At 43.4% G+C, this 22250-nt stretch overlaps 2 protein-coding genes and 1 long non-coding RNA gene across 3 annotated transcripts in view; 1 reads left to right on the top strand and 2 right to left on the bottom strand.

Annotated features, from left to right (window-relative positions):
- LOC137468455 (uncharacterized) overlaps positions 1-22250 on the top strand; it is a 224167-nt gene that overhangs the window by 197060 nt on the left and 4857 nt on the right. The window lies entirely within an intron of this gene.
- F10 (coagulation factor X) lies at positions 706-11476 on the bottom strand. Its single transcript, XM_068180223.1, has 8 exons — positions 11320-11476; positions 8948-9108; positions 7516-7540; positions 5170-5283; positions 4444-4584; positions 3598-3848; positions 2709-2826; positions 706-1962 (listed from the first exon to the last, which is right to left on the bottom strand). Exons 1-8 carry the CDS (start codon positions 11387-11389, stop codon positions 1421-1423), a joined length of 1422 nt encoding a protein of 473 aa, XP_068036324.1. The 5' UTR covers positions 11390-11476; the 3' UTR covers positions 706-1420.
- Positions 13560-22187, bottom strand: F7 (coagulation factor VII). The gene is made up of 8 exons (XM_068180208.1): positions 22040-22187; positions 19683-19843; positions 19104-19128; positions 18899-19012; positions 17817-17957; positions 15069-15175; positions 14434-14554; positions 13560-14243 (listed from the first exon to the last, which is right to left on the bottom strand). Exons 1-8 carry the CDS (start codon positions 22140-22142, stop codon positions 13705-13707), a joined length of 1311 nt encoding a protein of 436 aa, XP_068036309.1. The 5' UTR covers positions 22143-22187; the 3' UTR covers positions 13560-13704.

Below are 22250 nucleotides of genomic sequence, written 5' to 3'. Positions count from 1 at the left end.
TGGAGTTGCTTTTGACCTTTGATGGGAGGTCCAGAGGCAAGCAGATGTTTCACTCATGTCCTCTCAGCAGGGCACAGAAAGAGCAATGGACATAAAGTGATGCCTTCAGCTACCTCAACACCTTTACAGCCCAGTCTGTGTTTTGCTTCAGTCCTCAAGCTCCGCTTAAGTAGAAGAAAGCACTTAGCAAGGGTATGTAAGTAGGATCTGGGTAGGACCCAGGTCTGAGGCTTTCCTTTGAAGAGGGATCTTTCACCCTGATTGAGCACAAGGCACAGTACCTGTGGGACAAAGGATTTGAACAGGACTCCAGTGGACAGGAGAACTCAGGGAACAAACACTGCTGAGCAAACATTGAGGTAAGCCCACTGAGGAGTTGTACAGGTGAAGATCATCAAGCTGGAGTAACTGACCTGCCCACTCACTTTCCTGCCCACAATTAGTGCTGACTGCAGCAATGCTTGCTGTTTCCAGAGCTGTGTTTTGAGTTTTTCAGTCTGCTCTGCTCACAGCACCTGCTATGTGAAATGAGCCAGTACCAGCTCAAAGCCCAAGAGAGATGGAGCAGGTGCCTAAGGAAGTTCAGTGTTCCAGAGCACAAGGGAACATAAGAGATTGGAGAAGCTTTGCAAATGCCACAAGGATTGCAAGGGGGATTGAGGTTGATAGGTCTTTGTTAGGAAAAAACCCAACCAAAGGAGAACAAAAAAGAAAGAACGGTTTATTTCAAAAGCTGGTATACATCAATATTTCATCTAACAGAAACATCTAGAACAATACACATGCAAGGAGTTTTCCAATCCTCAGCCATACACAATCCAGAACAAGATACAGAAAACAGTGAATGTGCACATATATTTTTTCTGATGAGCAATGTGTACAAATTAAACTAGAGTGAAGTACAATCCTGATAAAGCAAAACCTCTTTTTGATTTGACATGCAAGATCCCCTACTTTCCTAATCTTCTGTACACATCTTAAGGTAGAAGCTAAACAACTCCAGTATGGACAAACTCCCTGCTGAGCCAGATGGCTGCAATATGAGGATTAACTGACTCCTGTCCTTCCGGCTTTCATCATGGCTAGTGACTGTTCAGAACATGTTGAGGAGTCTCTGGTAGGAGCACTTGTGACAACAGATAGGAACCAAAATGGCCATTGATAAATAATTCAAAGAAGCCAAAGACCCCACTCAGCAGCCTTTTTGCTTGGGGACATTCCCTCATTCAACCAATTCCAAACACCTTCACAGTCCCTCAGAGGTGTGCTTTAAAGCCAGGAATAATACAAATGGAAGCAGAACATAACTTTAAAGAATCAGATCTCAAAACAAACTTAACAGTTGTATAGGAAAAGAAAGCTTCCATTTCCAATCCTGCACCTTGACAGCTAACAAGAAGGATCAAGGGACACACCACCACTACAAACTCATGACTGTTCTTACCCAGCGCAAGAACCGGGACAGTTTGGTATAGACACCATATTTGCCTTTTCTTGCACATCCTTCGCCCCAGCTAACAATTCCAGTAACAAAATAAGTATCCTTATATCTGGTCACATGGGGGCCACCACTGTCTCCTTGGCAAGCATCCTTTTGCTCTGTGTCGTAACCAGCACAAAACATGTTCTCAGTTATGGCTAAGTTAGTGGACTGCTTGCAAGTGTTCCTATTAACATAGGGGACTTCGAGCACCTTCAGTTTTTTGGACGTTCGACCGCCTTCAAATTCCCGCCCAAAGCCACTAACCCTCCCAGATTTCTGGTTCATCAGAACTTCATTAGCAAAGTCTGCTTTGGGGAGACATGCTGCGATGACATACTCTGAAAACCTGATGGGTTCCTTCAGCTTTAATAAGGCAATGTCATTATCGTAAGTCTCAACAATAAATTTGGAATGCACAAGTATTTTGTCCACAGTGTGCATTGATTCAGACTGCTCTTTCTTCTCTCTGTCCACTTCACCTGCACAAGAGCATTAAAAGGGTCATTAATGTGGAGAAAGTATAAGAATTTCAGAACAACCTTGACAGAGGAAGAGAGGAGTATATTTGTCCAGGACCTTAGACCACACAAAGAAACTGTAAACAGGTATGGCCACATTTCTTAGTAGCAACTGAATTGGCTTTGGTCCTGAGATTTGGTCTATGGAGATTTTTGTACCAGCTTACACAAAGGCATAAACTGATTCAGCTAAACTATTGTAATTTTGTGTGGAAGCACCGGCAGGAGCTTGAGCCTGGCTTAGAGAAGAGAACATGGTGTGGACTACAACAGAGCAAAGATGAAGCTGTGTTGATCCTGTGTCCTGGCTCAAAAGGGAAGCAATGATAAATCAATCTGAGTGTGTTCTTTTGTACTCTATTCAATAAGTCATAGCTTTCCTGGGGGGTCCTGCAAGAACACATCTGGATGCTTCTGGATGCCAGGAATGATGAGCTTCCTGCAGAAGCACTGCTCTGCTGAACACATTGATAACCAACATTTCTAGAATATTTGACTCTAATCACTTCCAGCTAGCTGGTAGAGAAGAAAGAGAAGCACCTGTTGTTACAAAGAAGGATGGTCAGAATAACAAGAAATTATAAAAAGCAGCAAAACGTAACAAACCTTACTGAATCAGGTGTACATCTCACGGGAGATCTAAGGCACAGAAGGTTAGGCACAACAGATACTCTGATCTCAGAGGAGTAAAAGAAATAATCACTCACCAACAACAACTTTGATTTCTTTGGTTTGGTTTATGCAATGCGCTGCAGTAAGTATAAAATTTTCATTCAGAATAGTTCCACCACAAAACTCTTCTCCTTCCTCGTTTAACAGAACAGCCTGTGAAGCAAAGAAGGTAAGTGCACAAGGAAGAAGTGCAGTTTAATGTAGATGAGCTATAAAGCGCTAACTAATTTCTCTGCACATTACAGAGATGCTTCTTACTACAACATGCCTCTCCCAGTATTGCATTCCCATGTTCAGAAGCTACAGGTTGACTTCTACTGCTACAGAGTCCTGATTGTCTTTACGCAAAGTTAACATTTGGCTTCCACATTATCTCACTTCCAGTGCTGAGTAAATGTCCCTCAGGCACTGACTGCGCAGGCAGAGTGCAGACTCTGGATCACCCCATCCCTTGGACTTATCCCCCAGACAATCTCCAAATACAGGGATTCATTTTGGCTGGCCCAAACTCAAGAGTAAAACTGAGACATGAGGGTATATTTCTGAACCAAATGCTAAATGCTGCCTTTATCTGCTGTATCACCCTGCTCTCTGTTGTGCTGCCTGGGTGGATGGTCTCAGACAGAACCAGAACGTAACCTGCAAAACGGCCTGGGAGACCAGCATGACCCAGAAGTGCTCTCTGGGGATAAGGTAGGCAATTCCATCTAAAATGGCACAAAGCCTTTTGTTTTGAACCTGTGAGGCTGCAGTTTGCAGAACAGCACATCCAAGTGCCCAGGGCCACACAGTTCAGCTACATCTCGCTGCCGCTGGCAGGCGACAAGGTCATGTTCAGAAGGCACCCAGCTGGAAGGAGCCACTGCTCACCTTCCCTCAGAGCCACGCTCTGCCCACATGCAGGGCAAAGCCCCCTCCATTTACCTGCCATGGGCATTGGCCAGGAAGACACTCATCCCCACCAACTATTCTGGTATCGACATACGGAGTCTTGCTGCTTGTTCTGTTGTCAGGCAGAGGCGTTGGGCTTTCTGTGGTAATTGCAAAGTCCTCCTCTGCACTTGTTTCGTTTGCAGGAGGGTCTTCTTGATCACTTGTTCCATTGTTATGGTCAGTGGGTGAAAGAACAGACCTTTTTTTCCTTGCGACTGAAACTTTTCCACAAGGGTATTTTACTGCAAAGAGAAGATTGCTAAAATTAAAGATGAGTGGAAACACCCGGCTAAGTGAAAACTTATTAGAAATTACATGGAAACAGAGTGAAAATGGGTTACGAGAGCAATTTGTTATTTTTTAAAACAATATAAAAACAGTATCATTAGCATATATTTGACAACCTCTGACCAGTCTTTTTATAAGAGTGCTAAAATGTACATGTGAAAGTAGCATTCTATTTTCAGTTTCTATAAAAGGAAAGTTTTGAAAAGAAAAGTTTTTCAGGCTGCCAATTTATGTGGTGTGAAGAATTTAAGAAACTGATTTATTAATGCAATTAGTTTTCTCTTGGCATCAGTGGAATTTACTATGATAGTTTGCTGAGAGGCACCTTGCAAATGGTTCACAATCATGTACATTTTGATCCACTCCATCACAGCACCTCACAAATGGAAAGCTTTGGCAATATAAATCTCCTGGCCTCACTCTTGAGTCTATGTCATGTAGGATACTGGTGGTTCAAAAGACATTCTTCAACTGTAAAACCAAGTCATCCCTGAACTGTGAAACAAGTCTCACTAACCACTGCTATTGCTTTATCACATGGCTTCGTACCTGTTGCAACACAGTGTTTGCCATCCTCTGCTAGAACATACCCATCTGCACAGGAACACAGTACATCCTTCCGCCCATCTCTTCGGACGCTGCAGAACTGCTCACAGTCCCCGTTGTTTATTCTGCAGAACTTTGGTATGACTATGAAAGAGATGGTGGCAGAAAAACTGTACATAAACACTGACTTCATAGAAGATCTGGAAGTTCCCTGAAACAAAACCCACTCTTCAAACAGGATCTGTATCCCCTGCAGGATCTGTATACCTGCCAAGCACCTGAAGCACCCTTCAGGAATAACTAATGTCAGTGCTGAACATCAGCTTGTGCCTTACAAAGCAGCCCCATCCAGCACATCAAATGTACTTGCCAAGTCCGGGTGGGCCCAGTGGCCATGGCATGGCGAGCTCCAAAAGCAGAGACAAATTGTCAGGAGAAGAATGAACAAAACACTAACAGAGAACATAATTGTGTAAATCCTCACACAATTCCTCCCTCCTGCCCTAAAAACTCCAACTCCTCATCACTCCCCTTGGTCCTCTGACTGAACTTCGGTTCCACACTCCTGCTCTTACTTCTGGGCTAACGATACCCCCTCCTATGGCAAGGTCACAGGGGCAGCTCTATGCCTCAGAAGGGAGCCCCAGGAAGGATTTCCATGCAAAACATGCTTCCTTACAAAGCTCCCTGGGAAGTTTGCCGCCACAGTTCTCTAAAGCAGAAACTTACCAAATTCACAGTTCTTCCCTTGATAACCATCCAAGCACGTGCAAGTGTAGGAACCAATTCCATCTTTACAGTGGCCACCATAGTGACAAGGATTTGAACTGCACTGGTTCCCATCTACAAAAACAAACCAAAACCCCAATTATTGTAAGCGTGCAAGCATTTTCCGTGAACTCGGAAGCGCTCTTAGTTTTCTTAAGCCATCTTTCATCCTTCCTTTTAAAATACAGGTCCTGTGAGTTGCCACATTCCAGATGGAACAAACAGTATAAATGCAATCATTCCAAACCTGCAATGATTCATCTACACATCCTCAGTTTTGCAATCTCTTTTTGGTGGCCACTGTATTATGATGCGTACACACACTTTTTTTGTGGGAAGGTAAAGAAATTAGCTTGGTTGGTTAAAGCATGGTGCTGATATGGTCAGGGTTGCAGGTTTGATCCCTGTATGGACCATTCATTTATGAATGATCCATGACTCAATATTCTTTGTGGGTCCTTCCAACTCAGAATATTCTTTGATACTATGATTGGTCAGAATATACATACCGTGAAGTCAGTAAGAGCTGACAGGGCATTTCCACATTGAAATTACTGCCTAAAATACTGAACTTCTGGCACCTTGCATTTCCCTATAGTTTTTTCCCTGTTTCATACAAAATGCAAGCTGTCTAGAAAAGTGACACTTGATAATTTGCTGTTTTAGCTAACATGCTCTTATCCATCTATTTTACCACTTGTTCTACCATTCTTTGCAGCAGCTGAAACAGCAATTTCCATAGCAGAAACAACTTGCAAGAAGCTACTCATCCTAAGGACCCAGCATGCCCCCTGTGTGGTATTTCTGGACTGTAATCTCGTCTGGTGCAGCTTTGCCTGTCATGGGGAACAGCTGGTGGGCTTTGTGTACTGCACCCACACATCAAGATCCATTTTCTACCTGCATGTGACCAAAACCAAGAGCTCTCCAAATGCTCCAGCCATGGAGGCGCTGAAAATTGATGTCTGTGCTTAACAGATGGAAGACAAGACCAACATTAACAAAAAAAAAAAAAAAAAGACCGACTGAAGGCCTACATAGTAACATCTGGTTTCTGCCTCCTCTGCAGTGCCATAGCATTCTATTCTGTAGTGGTCTTAGCTAAGCAGCATCCTATTGTTAGAAAACATACTTATTTAGTCTTACCCTACACTGTAGTTGCAGCTGTGGTAATGAGTTTTATATCAATATTGCACAAATTGCAGAATCCCCTACTAAAATAGGAAGCAAGAACAAATTGTTCTGGTAACTTGGCTGAACATAGCTGTGGTTTTCAATACTTCTGAACACTCATAAAGCATTTGTGGACTGTGGTTTTAAATGTATGAAAACTAACATTTCTGCTAAGAGCATTGGCACTGATATTCTGCTGCTTGTATTCTCATAAGAAAATGGTTTGAAATATTCCAATCCTCTTTACTGTAACACTGACACAGGCTTTGCTTGAAACTTTAGTCTGTAGGTTGCAGAGTTCATCCCGTGCTTAGAGGATTGTGAAAGTTTGTGTCTTCTTCATGGCAACTGTCTTCATTTTTCTGCAGATTCCAAAAGACAAAGCTGAGCTGTCTTTGGTCAACATTTTTAAGGCACTTCTCCTAGTGTTCAAACTGGACATATACTTTCTGGAGAACACGTTATCAAACACTAATACATTAAAAATCTGTCCCAGCAAAGTGCTTACAAACACTAGAACCCTAATAAATAAAACTCACATATTTAGATAAAAAACCAGAAAACTGTTAGGTAGTATCTGTTCATCCATTGGCATATTCTCCTTGAATGCCAAACAGTTCTGTAAAAAACACAACCAAAAATGCTCTTTAAGACAGGAATCAATAACACTTTGGCATGGTAGGTGACAGAAAACTGGCAAATGACTATGCAGTGTAATTTAACTTTGTGTTGGTTATGGCATTTAAGAGACACCCTCATCTGTGACTCTTTGCATCTTGAATTCTCCTATCTGCGGCAGGCCCTCTGAAGGAAAACTTATCTTGCAGTCCCACACACAGTTTCTGCTCCTCACTGTCCTTTGTGTGCAAAGGACCACTGTTAGTTTTTTGGGAGGACAAAGGTCAGCCCAGCAACTGGAGACAGCTGAACCTTGCCTTCAAATGAAGCAATTGGGTTCAAGCAACAACAGGCAGTAAATCAGATTCCTTTTTCAGAGGAAACACAAGGTAAGGGTGTCCCAGATTGAAAAGAGAGGAAGCAAGGGAGCAGGAAGGGGTTACTTAAGCGGTGCATCCTTTCAAACCTTGCAATAAGGAAGCTTAATCTTCTAAACAAACACAGAATGTTTCTTACCTACATAAATGTTCCAGAATTCCTCCTACAGGTAAGTGTGAGAAAGGGAGAAAAAAAAAGAAATAGAGTTAGATAAGAATTACCAAATTAATCAGAAAAATATTAGACTTTTCATACACAGGATACTTGCAGCTAACAATTGTTAAAGGAAATATTTATATTATGGATACATACAGCGCCTAGCAGCCCACTATTACCATTTAATAACTTAAAACCATATGGTCTATATAGTGACCAGTTCTACAGAAATAAGTCTCATACATTTTTCAGAAATATCTGAACCTCCTTAGAGTTTTTTACAGTGTGATCTACTCAGCAAAAGCCACTTGATTTCTTGATAATTACCTTTCCACCACTTTTGACTGAATTTACTTGTATTCCGGTAATGCCAAATTCTCAGTCTTGATCCCCCACCACATACTCCCATCAATCAGGACCTCACAAATCCTGATATTTTAAAATATTTTGTCTGATTTATATTCTCCTTTCCATTTGCACTGAGGACTCCAGGATGCTACCTGTGCAAGACAGTCCCTTCCAGTGACATCTGGTCACCAGGCAGAACAGGCTGTGCTGGTTCTGCTATAGGTAAGTCAACATTTATGACCTGAAGTACACTGGTGATGCACTCAGGATTCCCCACCCAGGACACCTCAGGGCCACTCCAAGAACATTCTGGCCATCAAGTAATGCTAAAGGGAAGTGAATCTGGCCTTAGGTCCAGTTTCAGGGTAGTTCTAAACAGCCATATACCTTCAGTCTATATTTGCAATACCACCTTTTCTACTTACAGTCCACACAGCTGCCCCATCTCCTTAACTTTCCCTTCAGCTTGGGAACAAATCACATTTCTGTCTAAAGTTAAGCAAGCCATTGGGGTTGGGCAGGTGACACAAGAGTCACACAAACTTCATTCCAGTCAACATTAAGGCATTTATGAACTGCTCACGGTATACATTCTCTCAATTTACATAAAGAGAGCTACAAAATTACAAGCAAAGCTGCTTGAGATAAGTTCAATAAAATTCCCTCATGAGGTTCCATGTCAGCATTCGCCTTCTCAGACTTCCTGTGGACTGCCTTGACCACAGTCATGGCACTTAGGGATGTAACCCAGACAGGGTGAATGTATTTTCAACACTGACAGCAGCAAAGCTATTGAACGTCAAATAACTTTCAATGGCAATTAAACAGATCAGAACAGGTAAAAGAATGGAGGATTTAACCTGAGCTGGCCATGCAAGAGCTAAATTAAGACTGTTACGGGATGATTATTGCCTTAGCAATTCCACCCACAGTCAATCACTATTTATTCTTTGTGTTAAGTGATTGGGAAAAACTTGTGAGTTTTGATGTTCAGCTCAAAGGACATGAATACTAATTTTTAAATATGGTATATATAGACCTATGTTTCATATTAGTTCATCCTTACAGTTTTCTCGTGGTCTTCAAAAACTTCTCTTGCTTCTTCTTTTGAGCAGCGCTCCTCATTGCATTCTCTTTCAATATTCCCTTTCTTCAATTCCTCTAAGAAAGAGTTAGCACGTTTTGTTCTCTCCAAGAACTTGTCGGCATTTTCTTTCTTGATGAATACTAGATAGCAGAGAAAAATTATACAGGTGGGTAACATTTGGTGGTGGAAAAGAGTCACGACAAATGAGTGAAGTAGAAACTAAGCCAAAACAGACCACACTACCTGCATACAACATTACCTGTGAGGTTAGTCCTCACACAGGCTGATACATCCCAGTCTCTCCGAGAATCAGTAGCCTCAAAACAAAATGTAGGACCTCAAAATTCTCTCCTACTCTTTTTAATCTTGAAAAGGTTCCCAATGAGGGCTTATATTCCTGCTGCTCCTGCTCAAGACTCAGTCTTGAATGGAATGACTTTCCCTGAATGCTGGGAAGATTACAGAATCACAAGGTTGGAAAAGATCTTCAAGATCACTGAGTCTAACCCATGCCCTAACACCTCAACTAAATCATGGCACTGAGTGTCACATCCAGTCTTTTTTAAAACACATCCAGGGATGATGACTACACACATTCCTGGTACATTCCAGTACTTTATCACTCTTTCCATTAAAAACTTTTTCCTAATATCCAACCTGTCATTCCCTTGATGCAGCTTTAGACTGTGTCCTCTGGTTCTGTCAGTTGCTGCCTGGAGAAAGAGACCGACCCCCACCTGACTACGGCCACCTTTCAGGAAGTTGTAGAGAGTGATAAGGTCACCCCTGAGTCTCCTTTTCTCCAGGCTAAACACCCCCAGCTCCCTCAGTCGTTCCTCACAGGGTTTGTGTTCCAAGCCCCTCCCCAGCCCTGTTGCCCTCCTCTGGACGTGCTCAAGCGTCTCAAGGTCCTTCCTAAACTGAGGGCCCAGAACTGGACACAGCACTCAAGGTGTGGCCTCACCAGTGCCGAGTACAGGGGAAGGATGACCTCCTGGGATTAAATAAATTGCTAATTACCCTGTAAAAAGTGTATCTTCTAGGAAAGTGTGAAGAGTTTGGAAGTTGGCATTTAATCAAGTTCTAGCACCTGGAATTTACACTGAGCAAATACTTTCCAATATTTCCAATATTTCCAATATTTTTTAGCCTGGAGTGTGGAAGAGTGTGCTACAGATGTGACTTCAAGGACAATGACATGCTCACTGGGAGGCCTGCACATTCCTTTTGGAGCATTCTTCATGCAGCTTAATTCCATGACAAATAAACTTGCTAAAAGTAATTATACACCCTAATATCCTCCAAGTGAGCACAGTGGAGACTTATTCTGCTTTCACTGAAATTGGTGGATCATCTTCAGGGAGGCAAGTTCTGTTTGTGTTATTTATATTAAGCAATCCCATGCATAATTTGAAGCCCCACTTACTTTGAAAAGGCTCCTCTCAAGGAAGGCTTACAGAAAATACTTTTAACTTGCAGCTCAGCGACTGTTAGTTCATTCACCCACTATCTTATTTGCCCTTAAATCCCCTTCTTCAGCAACAGGAAAGTGACAGGACACAGCCGGTGGGGTTATCACCTCTCTATTCCTTTGCTTTCACGCCTCCTGCATAAGCGGATGTTTTTGTAAACTTGAATTAGACTCTTTCTGAGGCTGCTCATTCTTTTCCCAAGCTCTCTATCATACTTCTTTCTTTAGAGACACAACAAGGAGCAACAGGCATGGGTCAGTGGAAGCAGGATATTCCAGAAACATGCTAAAGACCTTGTTTTAAACCCCAAGCAGTCCGACTCACTGAAGGAAGAGTTAACAGCTTTTGAAAAGTTATTTGCTGATGCTGCCTTGAACTTAGGCGCTGACTCTGGCGGCACTAGAGGGCAGCGGGACCTGCTCCCCCGCTGTGCCCCAGCTCCTCCACGGCCAAGCGCATCCCACCACGACTTGGCCAGGTCTCCCCTCACACACGAGAGCACCTCAGGCTGCGAGGGCAGCTCTCCTCCCGGTGCGAACGGCGGGCCATCCCACTTTCCTACACCGTCCCCGAGATGCCCGCAGCAGCTCCCTGCCCCCGAAGCTCAGCTCCCCGCTTTACGGCGGTGTGCGGGGTCGGCACAGGTGCTGATAAGCCCTCAGCCGCGTGGAAGCCGAGCCTGCCGGGCAAGACGAGCCGTGGGTGCCCGCTGTCCCTCCCCGCCGCCGCGGCTCCTGGCACTGTCCCGGTGCGCGCCCCCGGCCCGCAGCATCGACCCGCCGCCGCCTGCGGCGCTCACCCGGCAGGCCCCCCCTGCCCTCGACTTGTTGGGAAGGGAGAGTCCTCCCTCCCGAAAACATGGAAAAGGAGCCGCCTTACCGCCTCCCTGAGCGCGGAGCTCGGCGGGCAGCGCGGCGCAGAGCAGGAGCAGCAGCAGGCGCCCGGCCATGGCGGCGCCCGCCGATGCCGCTCCCGGGGCCGGCACGGCACGGACGGGAGGGACGGGACCGACGGGAGGGACGGGACCGACGGGAGGGACGGGACGGACGGGAGCCGAAGTCTTCGCCCCCTCGGGCGGGGTGAGACTGAAGCCGCGTAGCTTCACCCTGCCCAGGAATAGCGGAAGCGCCGGGACAGGATGACAGCCGCGGCGGGATTTCTCAGTCGGGGAGATGAGGCTGCTCTTCTTTTTGTTCTTTATTTTTTCAAAGCCCAAGGCAGCGTGGTTTTTTTTTTTTTTTTTTTTTTTCTTCCCACTTTTTATTTTGGAGGAAGGGAAGTGAATCGTCCCTCAATAAGCCGGCGTGGCCCCGGCCGGCGCTGGGCAGAGCCGGGCTCCCAGCCCGCTGCAGCCGCTGTGCTCGGCTGCTCCCGGCAGTGTGTCCCATCCACATCCACCTCTGTAACCTGCTGGATCCGCGCTTTGGACCAGTGACCTCGGCCGGGCGCTCGCCTGAAACTGGCCTCAATCTCCCCTTTCTTATGGGGAGTTCACAGTGCACGGCGGAGGCCACGTCCTCAGTGCTTCCAGAGCCAGCCATCAGGTCTCCTTCCTCTTCTGGCTTTCCTAAGCAGGCTGTTATATTAAAAAAATTATCTAAATCCCACATTTGTTTTGAAAAAGTAATTTTGTGCGCCAGTTATTATTACAGCTTTCTTTTGGCGTTTTACCCTTTTTTCTGCGAGGTGATTTGTTCCCAAATATCAGTATTTTCACTGGAATGTTATAGAGGAGAAATCATCTTGTGGATCATGGTAAACAGAAACTATTCTACCTTGAGGGGTCATCAGGGATGGTTTTACAGTGCCGAGCACCTCATCTAAATGAAAATGAGGCCTTCTTTGCTGGTCATTACTTACTTTCTCCTTGAGACTGGACTCTCTTTAGGAGTAAGGAGAAAATCTAGTGCATGTATACTGTAACATCTCTTGTTTTTCAGGTCTCTGAAATTTGCTGCCTTTCCTAGTTCAGTTCACTACCTAAATGAACAGTAAAACTTCCTTCTCTGTTAGTAAAACAGGTTATAGGATGTTCAGTATTGCATGGTATGTACCATACAATAACAATGTTTTCCCCTAGTAATAGTATGATCAGTTGTGTCCTACTTGCTGATAAGCTTTAGTGATTGAGTTAATATTCTGTGTGATTTGAACAATCTAGAGTGTAAATTCTGCATGAGATAGTTGAACTGTTTTCCAGTCTCCTAGTTGAGTTTTATTTTCCTCACCTTTTCAGTGTTTTCACATTTTTGAACTGTATATGTTTTCAGAGAGCTTCAGGTTCTATCATTTATGCCTTAAGACTTTAGTGAATGGTTTTTGGTCAGCGTTTTGCAGGGGGGTAGACAATTATCCTGTTCTGGTTTTAGATCCCAGGATAGAGAGTACAATTGAGATTATACTGTACAACTAATTAACATTCTCTTTCATTTGCACTCTTCCTGTAGACAAGCATAATATCAAGGCAAAGATAAGATTAAATCAGTGGTATTCTTTACCACTCATAAATATAGGGTTAAATATTGCACTTAATAGCCTTACAGCAATAGTGCTTGGTACAAGATTTAAATCAAGTTTTCATAGCAGATCTGTAAATATGAAATAAACCTTTTCCCAGATTTCTTGTCCTGGAGAGTGCCTGTAGTTCCTCCACTTCAAATCTCCCTGCTGCCACTGCAACTGCAGGAGAAAACTGCTCTAACATAAGCTAAAGGAAGCACCTTTTCTATTTTTGTTTCTGCCATTTCATCATTATATTACAGGATCCATAGCATAGGAAGTTATGAAAGCCAGAAGCATAAATGTGTTTAAAGGAGATTGCACACAATTATGGACAACACATTCATTCATGACTGTTCAATCTAATGCAACTCTAGGCTCAGGAAGCCTGTACTTCACTGATTACAAGAAGTTGAGAGAGTAGCTGGAGGAAGGCTTATAATCTGCATGATGTATTGCTAACAGTCTTTCTCTCAGCATCTGACCTCTAGCAGAAATTGATGCAGAACAGGAGGGACATTGTGTCTGCTTTGTTATGGTCATTCTCTGCCTGCTTGACAAGATACACAAGTTTACAGACAACACCGAGAGGGAAGTTATTTTATGTATTCAGGTAGGCCTTAGGCTCACTTCAAGTCTTTAATAGTGTTATGGGTAAGGCCTGCATCAAATATCTAAGATAATGAAGGAATCCTTCAATGGGAAAATGGTACAGAGGGATTGGGGGGCAATAACATGACCTGGAAATGCTGTGACTCAGCATCATTAGTCCATGTGCTTCCTCAACCAGTCGATGTATTTGGATACCCTTGTGTAAACCCCATAGCTGCCTTCAACAGCACAGCCCTTCCCCCAGCTGACAATCCCAGTCAGAAACCAAGTGTTCTTGTACTGTGTAGCATGAGGACCACCACTGTCTCCCTTGCAGGAGTCCTTAACCCCAGACAGGTCTCCTGCACAGAACATATTCTCTGTAATATTTAAATCAGTCTCCTTTTCACATTCTTGTGTCTTTACACGTGGCAAATCAACTCTCATCAGAACAGAAGAGGTGGCACCTCCATCTATTAGGCGTCCCCATCCGCTTACTGTGGAGAACTTGATGGTGGACAGTTCAAACACAGCAAATCTTTTCTCAGGCAAGCATATTGGCACCACATAGTCAGTGAGATTCACGGGTGTTTCCAGGTTCAAGAGGGCAATATCATTATTGACTTGTCCATTCCTGTATTCTTCGTGAATGATCATCCTGGCGACTCCACTTTCTTGCTCAGTTTTCTCATCAACATTTATTTTGTGTTCACCTGGAAAAGTTATTAATCGCAAGTCATATAAGGTAGCTCCTTGAGTCCTTGGAAGTTTGAGGATGTGGGGTGTTTCTGGTCTGACACCTCTAAGGACAATTACCTTGTACTGCCAAAGCCACCTACTCTGATTTTATCAGGTTGAGAAGCTGCCACCACCTTGATAAGATGAGGAGGGGAAGATACATACCCAGTCTCACCCGAAGCTGTTTGGGGTGAGTATGCTCCAAGCAGTGAGCTGCAGTGACCACCCACTGTGGGGAAAGCAGGGTGCCACCACACTTTTCTCTCTGATCCTGTATTATAAGGGCCTGCCAACATAAAGCAAATTTATGTCTTTCATCAAATGTGTTTGACATAAATCTCAGTAGAGATGGGTTTCATATTGCTTCTTTCTGTCCCTTTATGCAGCTGTGTTTGACAAACATGCTGACTGCATGGGGAACTTAGCAAGGGAAGACTTCCCATGGACATTTTCTTCATCTTGTAGTATGGACCCTGCATATTATGGCGCAAAGCATATCTGCAACTAAAGCTGCAACTAAATTTCTTGCTGGCAGTGAAGTTAAGGACTAAGGGGTCAGGAGATAAAGACAGCTGTGCTACCACTCTACTCCTATGAAACCAGGTACTGCAGAACAAAGCTAAGGCGCTTAAGTGAAACAGGTGGATCTGCTGGCTATGGATGAAGAAGGAATTTGGTTATCAAGACATGACACTTTTTATGATTTTTAAACACCATAGATTTAAAGCAATGAATTTAGTGTAGTGATTTCATAAGGAAATTTGAAAAATAAAAGCAGTGAAAGATTTTTGAAAACTCACTTGCCATGGACATTCACCTGGAGGACAGATGAAACCACCTACTATTCTCCCATGTACAGTTGAATTTTTTTTTGCCAGCACTGGTATTTTTCCACATGGGTATTTCACTGGGAAAAAAAAAAAAACAAAAAACCAAAACCCAAAACAACAAAAGGCAACAAGGATTTTATTGTACTGAATTCACAGCAAAATGTGTAATGTCTTCAGTGAAGCTTTGTCAGCTGAAAAACTGATTTCTAGTCTAGGACCATGGATTCTCAAAAATAATGTAAAGCAGCTCAGCAGGTAAGTAGTCTTTTTTTTTTTTTGTTTGGAAACAGCCAGAAATGCTCTTACAATTAGAGTTGAGGCCCTTACAGCATCACTGACACGGAGTTACCTACCATAGGTCTTTGCAGACAATAAACCTGCTTAAGGTACACATCAACACAATGAGGTAGGCTGCAGGCTGGAGTGCAGAAATAACCCTGACAAGCTCTGTAGTCTACACATTTTCTTTGTCCCTGCTGACTTTAAGTCAGTTGTACCAAGTGCACAGCATCCATGGCAGGGTGAGACAGAGGCTTAATCGTGGGGTGTACATCTTGCCATCCTTTGTTTGGGCAGTGCCAAAGATGTCCCAAGGGCAGAAACTTGTCTTCTGGTGTGCCTCTCCCACACTACCTTGTTTGCTTGTGTCCAGAGCCTGCTGGATTCTTCCAGACTGCACATTTCTGTTCTGCCTGAGCCAGCATGTGAAGACTGGCAATAAAGAGAATCACATCCCAACTGAACTTGCAGTTAAGCTGTAGTGCAGAGGAAGTCTTGGTGTTTCCAGTACATCCTTCACCCAACTGAGTTTTCCTGTAAAGGAGAAGGTCTACCCTCGGGGGTGCCTGTGTGCCACGTGTCTGTGCTGTAACTGAGCACACCATCCCTTCTGTCTGGCAGTCACTTGACCCTGTGATAACACTGTGAGAAGGAGTGCTCTTTTTCTACCTCTTTGGGAGCCAGGGTCCTATAGTCTCTGCTGAGCTGCATGCAATGTCTCCGTGGAGCTGTAAGTACTTCAGCTGACATGGAGACAGCATTAAGTTTTTACAGGTACATGCAAGGTATGGAGAAACAGGATGCTTTTTGGTGGCAGCTGGTGAAAGATTAAACAGACATAACACATAACACCCACAGTCTCTAATGCTGTGTGTAGGGCCACACAAATTTAGGCCATTGTGGGAGATGACAGAGGGACAGTGAGGGGACTGTCAGCCTGGCAGTTACACAGTTTTTTCTACTTGCAACACATGGTCAGTTTTACAGCTATTTTGGTCACCAAGAAACAAGCAGCAACAAATACATCTTCCTTGCAGGGAAAGATGCACTGAAAAGCCTGTGAGGAATTTTGAATTGTTTGTTCTTAGCTTTAAACAAAAGCAGCTTTCCCATCACGTGGTATTGCAGAATCTGTTAATAAGGGATAAGCACATTAGTAGACATTTTTTTCTAATGAAATTGCTGCTGTTGAGAGCTAGGTTGTCATTACCAGCTCTCTGCATGAGTGCTCCATTGAGGTGTGTGCATGGGAGCACCACTCCTCAGAATTACTTTGCATGCTCCCCGTGGCTCTGTCCATTATGTTGTTATGTTCATATCCCCAGGGGTCTCCTTTTCCCTCTAATAAAGTAATTCAAGTAGACATCTGCAAAAGAGTCAGGTGCCAGCTTATGTATTGGCAAAAAGATTAACTTGCACTACCCTAGTCCCAGTTGAAATTTACCTTGCTAGATGAAAGAAATATCTAGCCATAGTGTTTATAGGAATACCAAAAGTGTATTATTCCTAACAATAGAGAAGAGAAGAGAAGAGAAGAGAAGAGAAGAGAAGAGAAGAGAAGAGAAGAGAAGAGAAGAGAAGAGAAGAGAAGAGAAGAGAAGAGAAGAGAAGAGAAGAGAAGAGAAGAAAGAAAGAAAGAAAGAAAGAAAGAAAGAAAGAAAGAAAGAAAGAAAGAAAGAAAGAAAGAAAGAAAGAAAGAAAGAAAGAAAGAAAGAAAGAAAGAAAGAAAGAAAGAAAGAAAGAAAGAAAGAAAGAAAGAAAGAAAGAAAGAAAGAAGAGATTAACTGTTTTTCTTTGGTTTTAATAGTTCTCTTCCCCTCTTGAATCTTGTGCTGAAATAAATATAGTAATAAAATCTAGTCACAATTTCAGATTGGAGAGACAACAGTAAAACAAATCTGCCCCCAAAGTATTTTCCTACTGTGAGTGTAAGCTAATGCAAAAAAAAAAAGGACTTGTGAGGCCCAGAGCCCCTCCACAACCAGATACCCCTTAGCCTGACCCCAAATCCCTGACCACCTGCTGCCCTGCTTTATTTAGATCACCTGGTGAGGAGTGAGGAGCTTGTTTCCACTGCTCAGTTCCTTTCTACTCCACTAATGGTGAGGGTGTTTCCAAAGGAAGAGACAGGTTCATCTCCCTCCTAGTTCTGAGCAGGTGGGATGTTCAAACTTGAATTCCCCACATTCCAGAGGAGTGGACCTCTGGGACCAGGAAGAAGTCCAGAAGGATCTCTGCTTGGTGGTCATGCTGACAACTGCTTTTCTGTGGTGGCTAACTTGCACCAGAAGCCAAATGTATGATCTGGGACTTTGCCCGCGGAGAAGAGGTGAGGAGCTGGTATCTGAGCATTACACATTGCATGTCCTGACATGTACATATTGAAAACTTTTCTTCCAGAGCTGGCTTAGACTTAGCATCAGGTTGGTGGTGTCTTACCTTGAGGGATGCAGGACATGCCATCACTTGCTAAAGTGTAATCATCATCACAGAAGCACAGCCGTATTTTGGACTGGTTGTCAGTACAGTACTGTTCGCAGCCACCGTTGTCAAAAATGCACTTTAGTTTGTCAGCCACAGCTAAAGTCAGAGAAAAAGCATTTAGGATTCAAGACTTGGATATTTGTGCTTAACATTGATAACTTGCAATTGGAATGTCATCAGGAAAGCAAAGCAGGAAAAAACGATTACTGTGATTTATGCAGAGCAACTTCATCAAAAGCACCTTCCATCAAAAGCTAAATAGGCCTGGATCTCCAGGGATTAGGGGAGAATAGGCTTTGCTTAAGAAAGATATACCTAAAATTAAATCAGTCAGCATATATACAGTACCTGAGCTGTCTCAAGAATGGAGATTGTGTAATTGTGTGGTAACCATTGTAAAATATGATTGAAAAATTTTAATTCTTTGACATTTTGCCATTTAGCAGGCAGATGCTCTGGGATGACTGGTGAGACTGCCTGCTTAGACTTGATGAGTGCCTAGCTCTTATCCAGACTCTGCGTGTTCTAAGGATGTAACACTCAATGTTCAATGTTTCAGTGTCTTCTGAATCAGTGGAAAGATGTGTATTAAATTCATAAACTGTGGGATCCTTTCCTTTGGTCTTTGTGCATATGCAGTGTAGTTGTCACATAGTGCATGGAGCTTCTAAGTTAAAATAACTTCAGCACTTGAGTAGGAAATAATTCCTCCTTTTCTCTCAGATGGTGTGCAAATGCAATTTTTCTTTTTGTTTTCCACAAAGTCATTATAGGGCAATAAGTATTCTACTTCCTTGCAGTGCCTGACTGCTATCTGGTCAGATCCATCCCGCAGCACCAAAAGTGCTATGAACAGTAGCTGTCACAGCTAGCATGATGCAGAATCACAGAACTGTAGAATATCCTGAGCTGGAAGGGACCAACGAGGATCATCAAGTCTAAATCCTGAATTATAGTGACTGCTATTGTTTATCTCAATGCCTTGCATTTGAATTAATAACGGCATTTTTATTTTGGTAAGTTATGCCACAGCTGACCTTTTTCACAGCTTTTGCCCTCGTATTCGACAGGGCAGCGGCAAACATAATCCTGGAACTGGTCATCACAAATCCCACCATTCTGACAGGGGTTGGAGGCGCACTGGTTGGGGTCTGTAAAACACTCTATGTCAGTCCAGCTCACACAAAGAGCTGCAGCAGTGGGAGTGTTCCACAGCTGTTAGAACATCCTGAATGATCATACCGGAATAGGTGTGCCAGAACTCTTCCTGGAAGAAAAAGATGTGAGATTTAATTAAAGAAGAATCAAGTCAAGTCTTACAGCCCTTGTTGCACAGCATGGGTTACAGACAGAGTGATGCCACTTCTGCCTTTATAGTTTGTGACAGTTAATATCCATAAAATATTCTGTTTTCTAGATTGTACATTATTTTCATATACTAAAAGAGAAGGGGCTTGTTTAACGCACATAAGTGGATCAAACATAAATAAGCTCTATATAGCTGAGGTGGGATTGACTGAAAAAAAATGTTGCACAATACAATAATTTAAAGTATTGTCAGAGCAGGCATTACTGGGGGTTTGTCTTAGAGAGCATCCATTTTCCCACCATCCCCTAGATGGTTACTGCTTGGGATTGCCCATGCAGTGTGCCCTCCTGCAACTCACTGCTGCTGTGTACCCCTGTAAATAGAAAAGAAAAATGCAAAATGCAGGACACAAAATGCTTTTTTAACTCTGGTGGTTTAAAGTGTCAAAATACACCCTTGAGTAGGGAGATTACTTATGACAATGAGTGCTCACCCAGCCCTATGTTACTTACTGTCCTTTCAATATCACCATAAATCTCTCTTGCTTCCTCATAGGAACACATTTCTTCTATGCATTCTCGCTCTAGTGACCCCAGTTTTATCTCTTCAAAGAAGCTGTTGGCTCGTCTTCGTCTTTCCAGAACTTTGCTTGCCTCTTCCTGCTTTAGAAAGACTGAAAAACAGCGTCACATTCTGTTTGTCATACGGCTGCACTTACCAGACAGAGAGAATGAGGGGGCAATTTCCCCTGAAAGCTTTCCTGCTTCCCAAGCTTTTTCTGAGACACTTAAGAAAAAGATGGGCAGATGTGAAAGTGTCGTTTCTCTGGCCTGCCTCAAGGTAAAGTGACAACAGAGGAATTTTAGAGATCCCGGAGCTTAGGAGAAGATGGTGTGTTACAATAGTGGGCTGTGTGTGTTGTATGCATGTCAGTGACTCCTGAGGTACTGTTGCATGTCATATGCATCTTAGCCTGTAGCAGCTGAAGAGCCTGTGTCGCTTTATCAAACACTGGTGTACATGGCACTGGAAAGCTCGTGTCACTTTATCCAGCACTGGTGTACATGGTAAAAGCTGATTTTTCTGTACTTGATAGTCAGTCACAGTGCCAGGTGGACCACAGTCCTGCCTTCACCCACAGTCACATGTTATTTCACACCCCTCCACTTGTTGGACCTGAGGAAGGGATTTATCCCTCCTCTAGTAGACCACAATTTTGAGCCACTGCTTTAAGATATTATCTTTAATTTTATTATATGGAAAAGGTTATATTATGTATAGGAAGGCTGGAGAATGCTGACTGCATTTCCTAGTGGAGCCTGTGAGTGGCTCCTAGCTCCTGCCATCACCACAGACTACAGCCAGGAAGGGGTCTTCTTGTGTGTCTCTACCATGCTTTGGAAAGATATTGGGTGCATAGGTTTGATGGCAGGCATCAGCAGAGTTCATTTCCTAGAACTGCATCAGCTTGCAACTGGCAGAAGTGTGCACTGGACACACTAATGGCATGGTCACCATGCTGACCTGCTCCTCAGCCTCAGGATATTAGCACATCACACAACTGTGCTCTCCCAGTATAATTCAGGATAAGGAACAAGAAGGCCAAGTGCTGGTGTGTAATTTTGCTCCATGTACGATGCAGAAAAAATATTGAAATTTTTAGTTTTTCCTTTTTTTTTTTTCTCCTTTACATCTGTAGGGGAGCTTACATTTCAGTGCTTTAACTGTTTCACCTCTGCTTGTGGGTAGATTTGGGGATTGATGCTGATGCATATCTCCGGCCTTTCCCCAGGACATTCTTCCCAAAAGAGTGGGAGTTATCTTCTACCTGCTGAAGGGGCCCCGAGGGATGCTGAAAGACAGACTCATGTGTGTCATCAGCAATACACACCCAATCATAGATGCTGAGCAGTTTCGTTCCAGTCTGAAGTGATGTGAGGTATCTCCATAAACATTTGTCTCTAATTCAGGACATTTGCTGAATTACATGCAGAATAGTGGTAATTTCGCCCTGTATTTCAAGGTTACTTAGAAGAATGAAGTATTGTGCACTGCATTTATCCCTGGGTGCTTCATAAACATTTGGTCATTATAGGAATGTCAGCTGGGTCTTTCTGCCTCAATTTCAGTCAGGTTGTATGCATTTGATATGGCTTTCCTTAAAGGCTTTTAATTAACCTTTTGCTGCAGATACGTGGCACATGTATCAGTGCATGGGCACAGACTCTGACACAGGAGCATGCCTGAGCACATGGCTTGGGACATCCATCCACTAATTTTGGCATTATCCACTTTTTTGTATTGGATAATTTCTGACTTTGCTACTTATTTTTCCACCTTTCCTCACTGCTACAAACAAGACCTAGTCAGTGGCTAATGGGCAATCTGAGAGCACTGGATCTGCTTTATTAATATGGGAGCTTGTTTTTGGACATACACTGAGCAGCTGAAGAGCTACCTCTTCTCTGCCTTCTGAAACAGGGTGGATCCTACCCACTTTAACTACTCATCAGCTGAATGACAGCCTATTGATGCTTTGCTTTGAAAAATGTCCCAGTTATGCATGAAATAACAGTAAATCCCAGTTCCTTTCTTCATGTAGACAGCTGGTGGTTTGCCTGCTGTCTGTGCACCCAGATAAAAAATTAATTTAGCAGTCTAGAGGTGCTTTTCCTTAGTTGGCGGAACAAGTGCATGGAGCCATTTCTGAGAGTAAACTGGAACTTTAGAATAACACACAGGCACAGCAGGAGACAGGACAAACACGCAACAGTGCTCAAAACTTGCAGTGGAAATCACCTCAGTAACAGGAAAGAGGAAAGAGGTCCATTGCCAGTAAACATCATTACAGCTATATCCTCCAACATACCTGCATCCAGAGAAAGAGGAATCAGTAGCAGAAAGCAGAGAAACAAAGCCACATACTGCCTGGAAATCATGATGAACCCTGTGAGCCAGTGTTCTGGTAGCATATTGACATTTCAGCAAGGGCTGTGTGGCCAAAGGGCTCAGCTTCAAATGCTTGCAGCCAGAGGAGGGGCCAGCAAGTCATGGAAACAGCAAAAGATCCATGACAGCCT

This window comes from Anomalospiza imberbis, chromosome 2 (genome assembly GCF_031753505.1).
Source record: "Anomalospiza imberbis isolate Cuckoo-Finch-1a 21T00152 chromosome 2, ASM3175350v1, whole genome shotgun sequence".
NCBI lineage: Eukaryota > Metazoa > Chordata > Aves > Passeriformes > Viduidae > Anomalospiza > Anomalospiza imberbis.
Note: the sequence above shows the minus strand (reverse complement) of the source record. Positions and strands in the feature narration are given on the sequence as shown.

Excerpts from the sequence above, each read along its gene's own strand:
- F10 (XM_068180223.1), bottom strand. The coding sequence starts at position 11,389 with ATGGCCGGGCGCCTGCTGCTGCTCCTGCTCTGCGCCGCGCTGCCCGCC. Across the intron at positions 9,109-11,319 it reads GCTCCGCGCTCAGGGAGGCG|TATTCATCAAGAAAGAAAAT; the intron begins GTAAGGCGGCTC and ends TCTGCTATCTAG. Across the intron at positions 2,827-3,597 it reads CTGGCCAATGCCCATGGCAG|GCTGTTCTGTTAAACGAGGA; the intron begins GTAAATGGAGGG and ends TTTGCTTCACAG.
- F7 (XM_068180208.1), bottom strand. The coding sequence starts at position 22,142 with ATGCTACCAGAACACTGGCTCACAGGGTTCATCATGATTTCCAGGCAG. Across the intron at positions 19,129-19,682 it reads ATGGTGATATTGAAAGGACA|GAAGAGTTCTGGCACACCTA; the intron begins GTAAGTAACATA and ends TTTTTCTTCCAG. Across the intron at positions 14,244-14,433 it reads ACAGCTTCGGGTGAGACTGG|GTGAACACAAAATAAATGTT; the intron begins GTATGTATCTTC and ends TAACTTTTCCAG.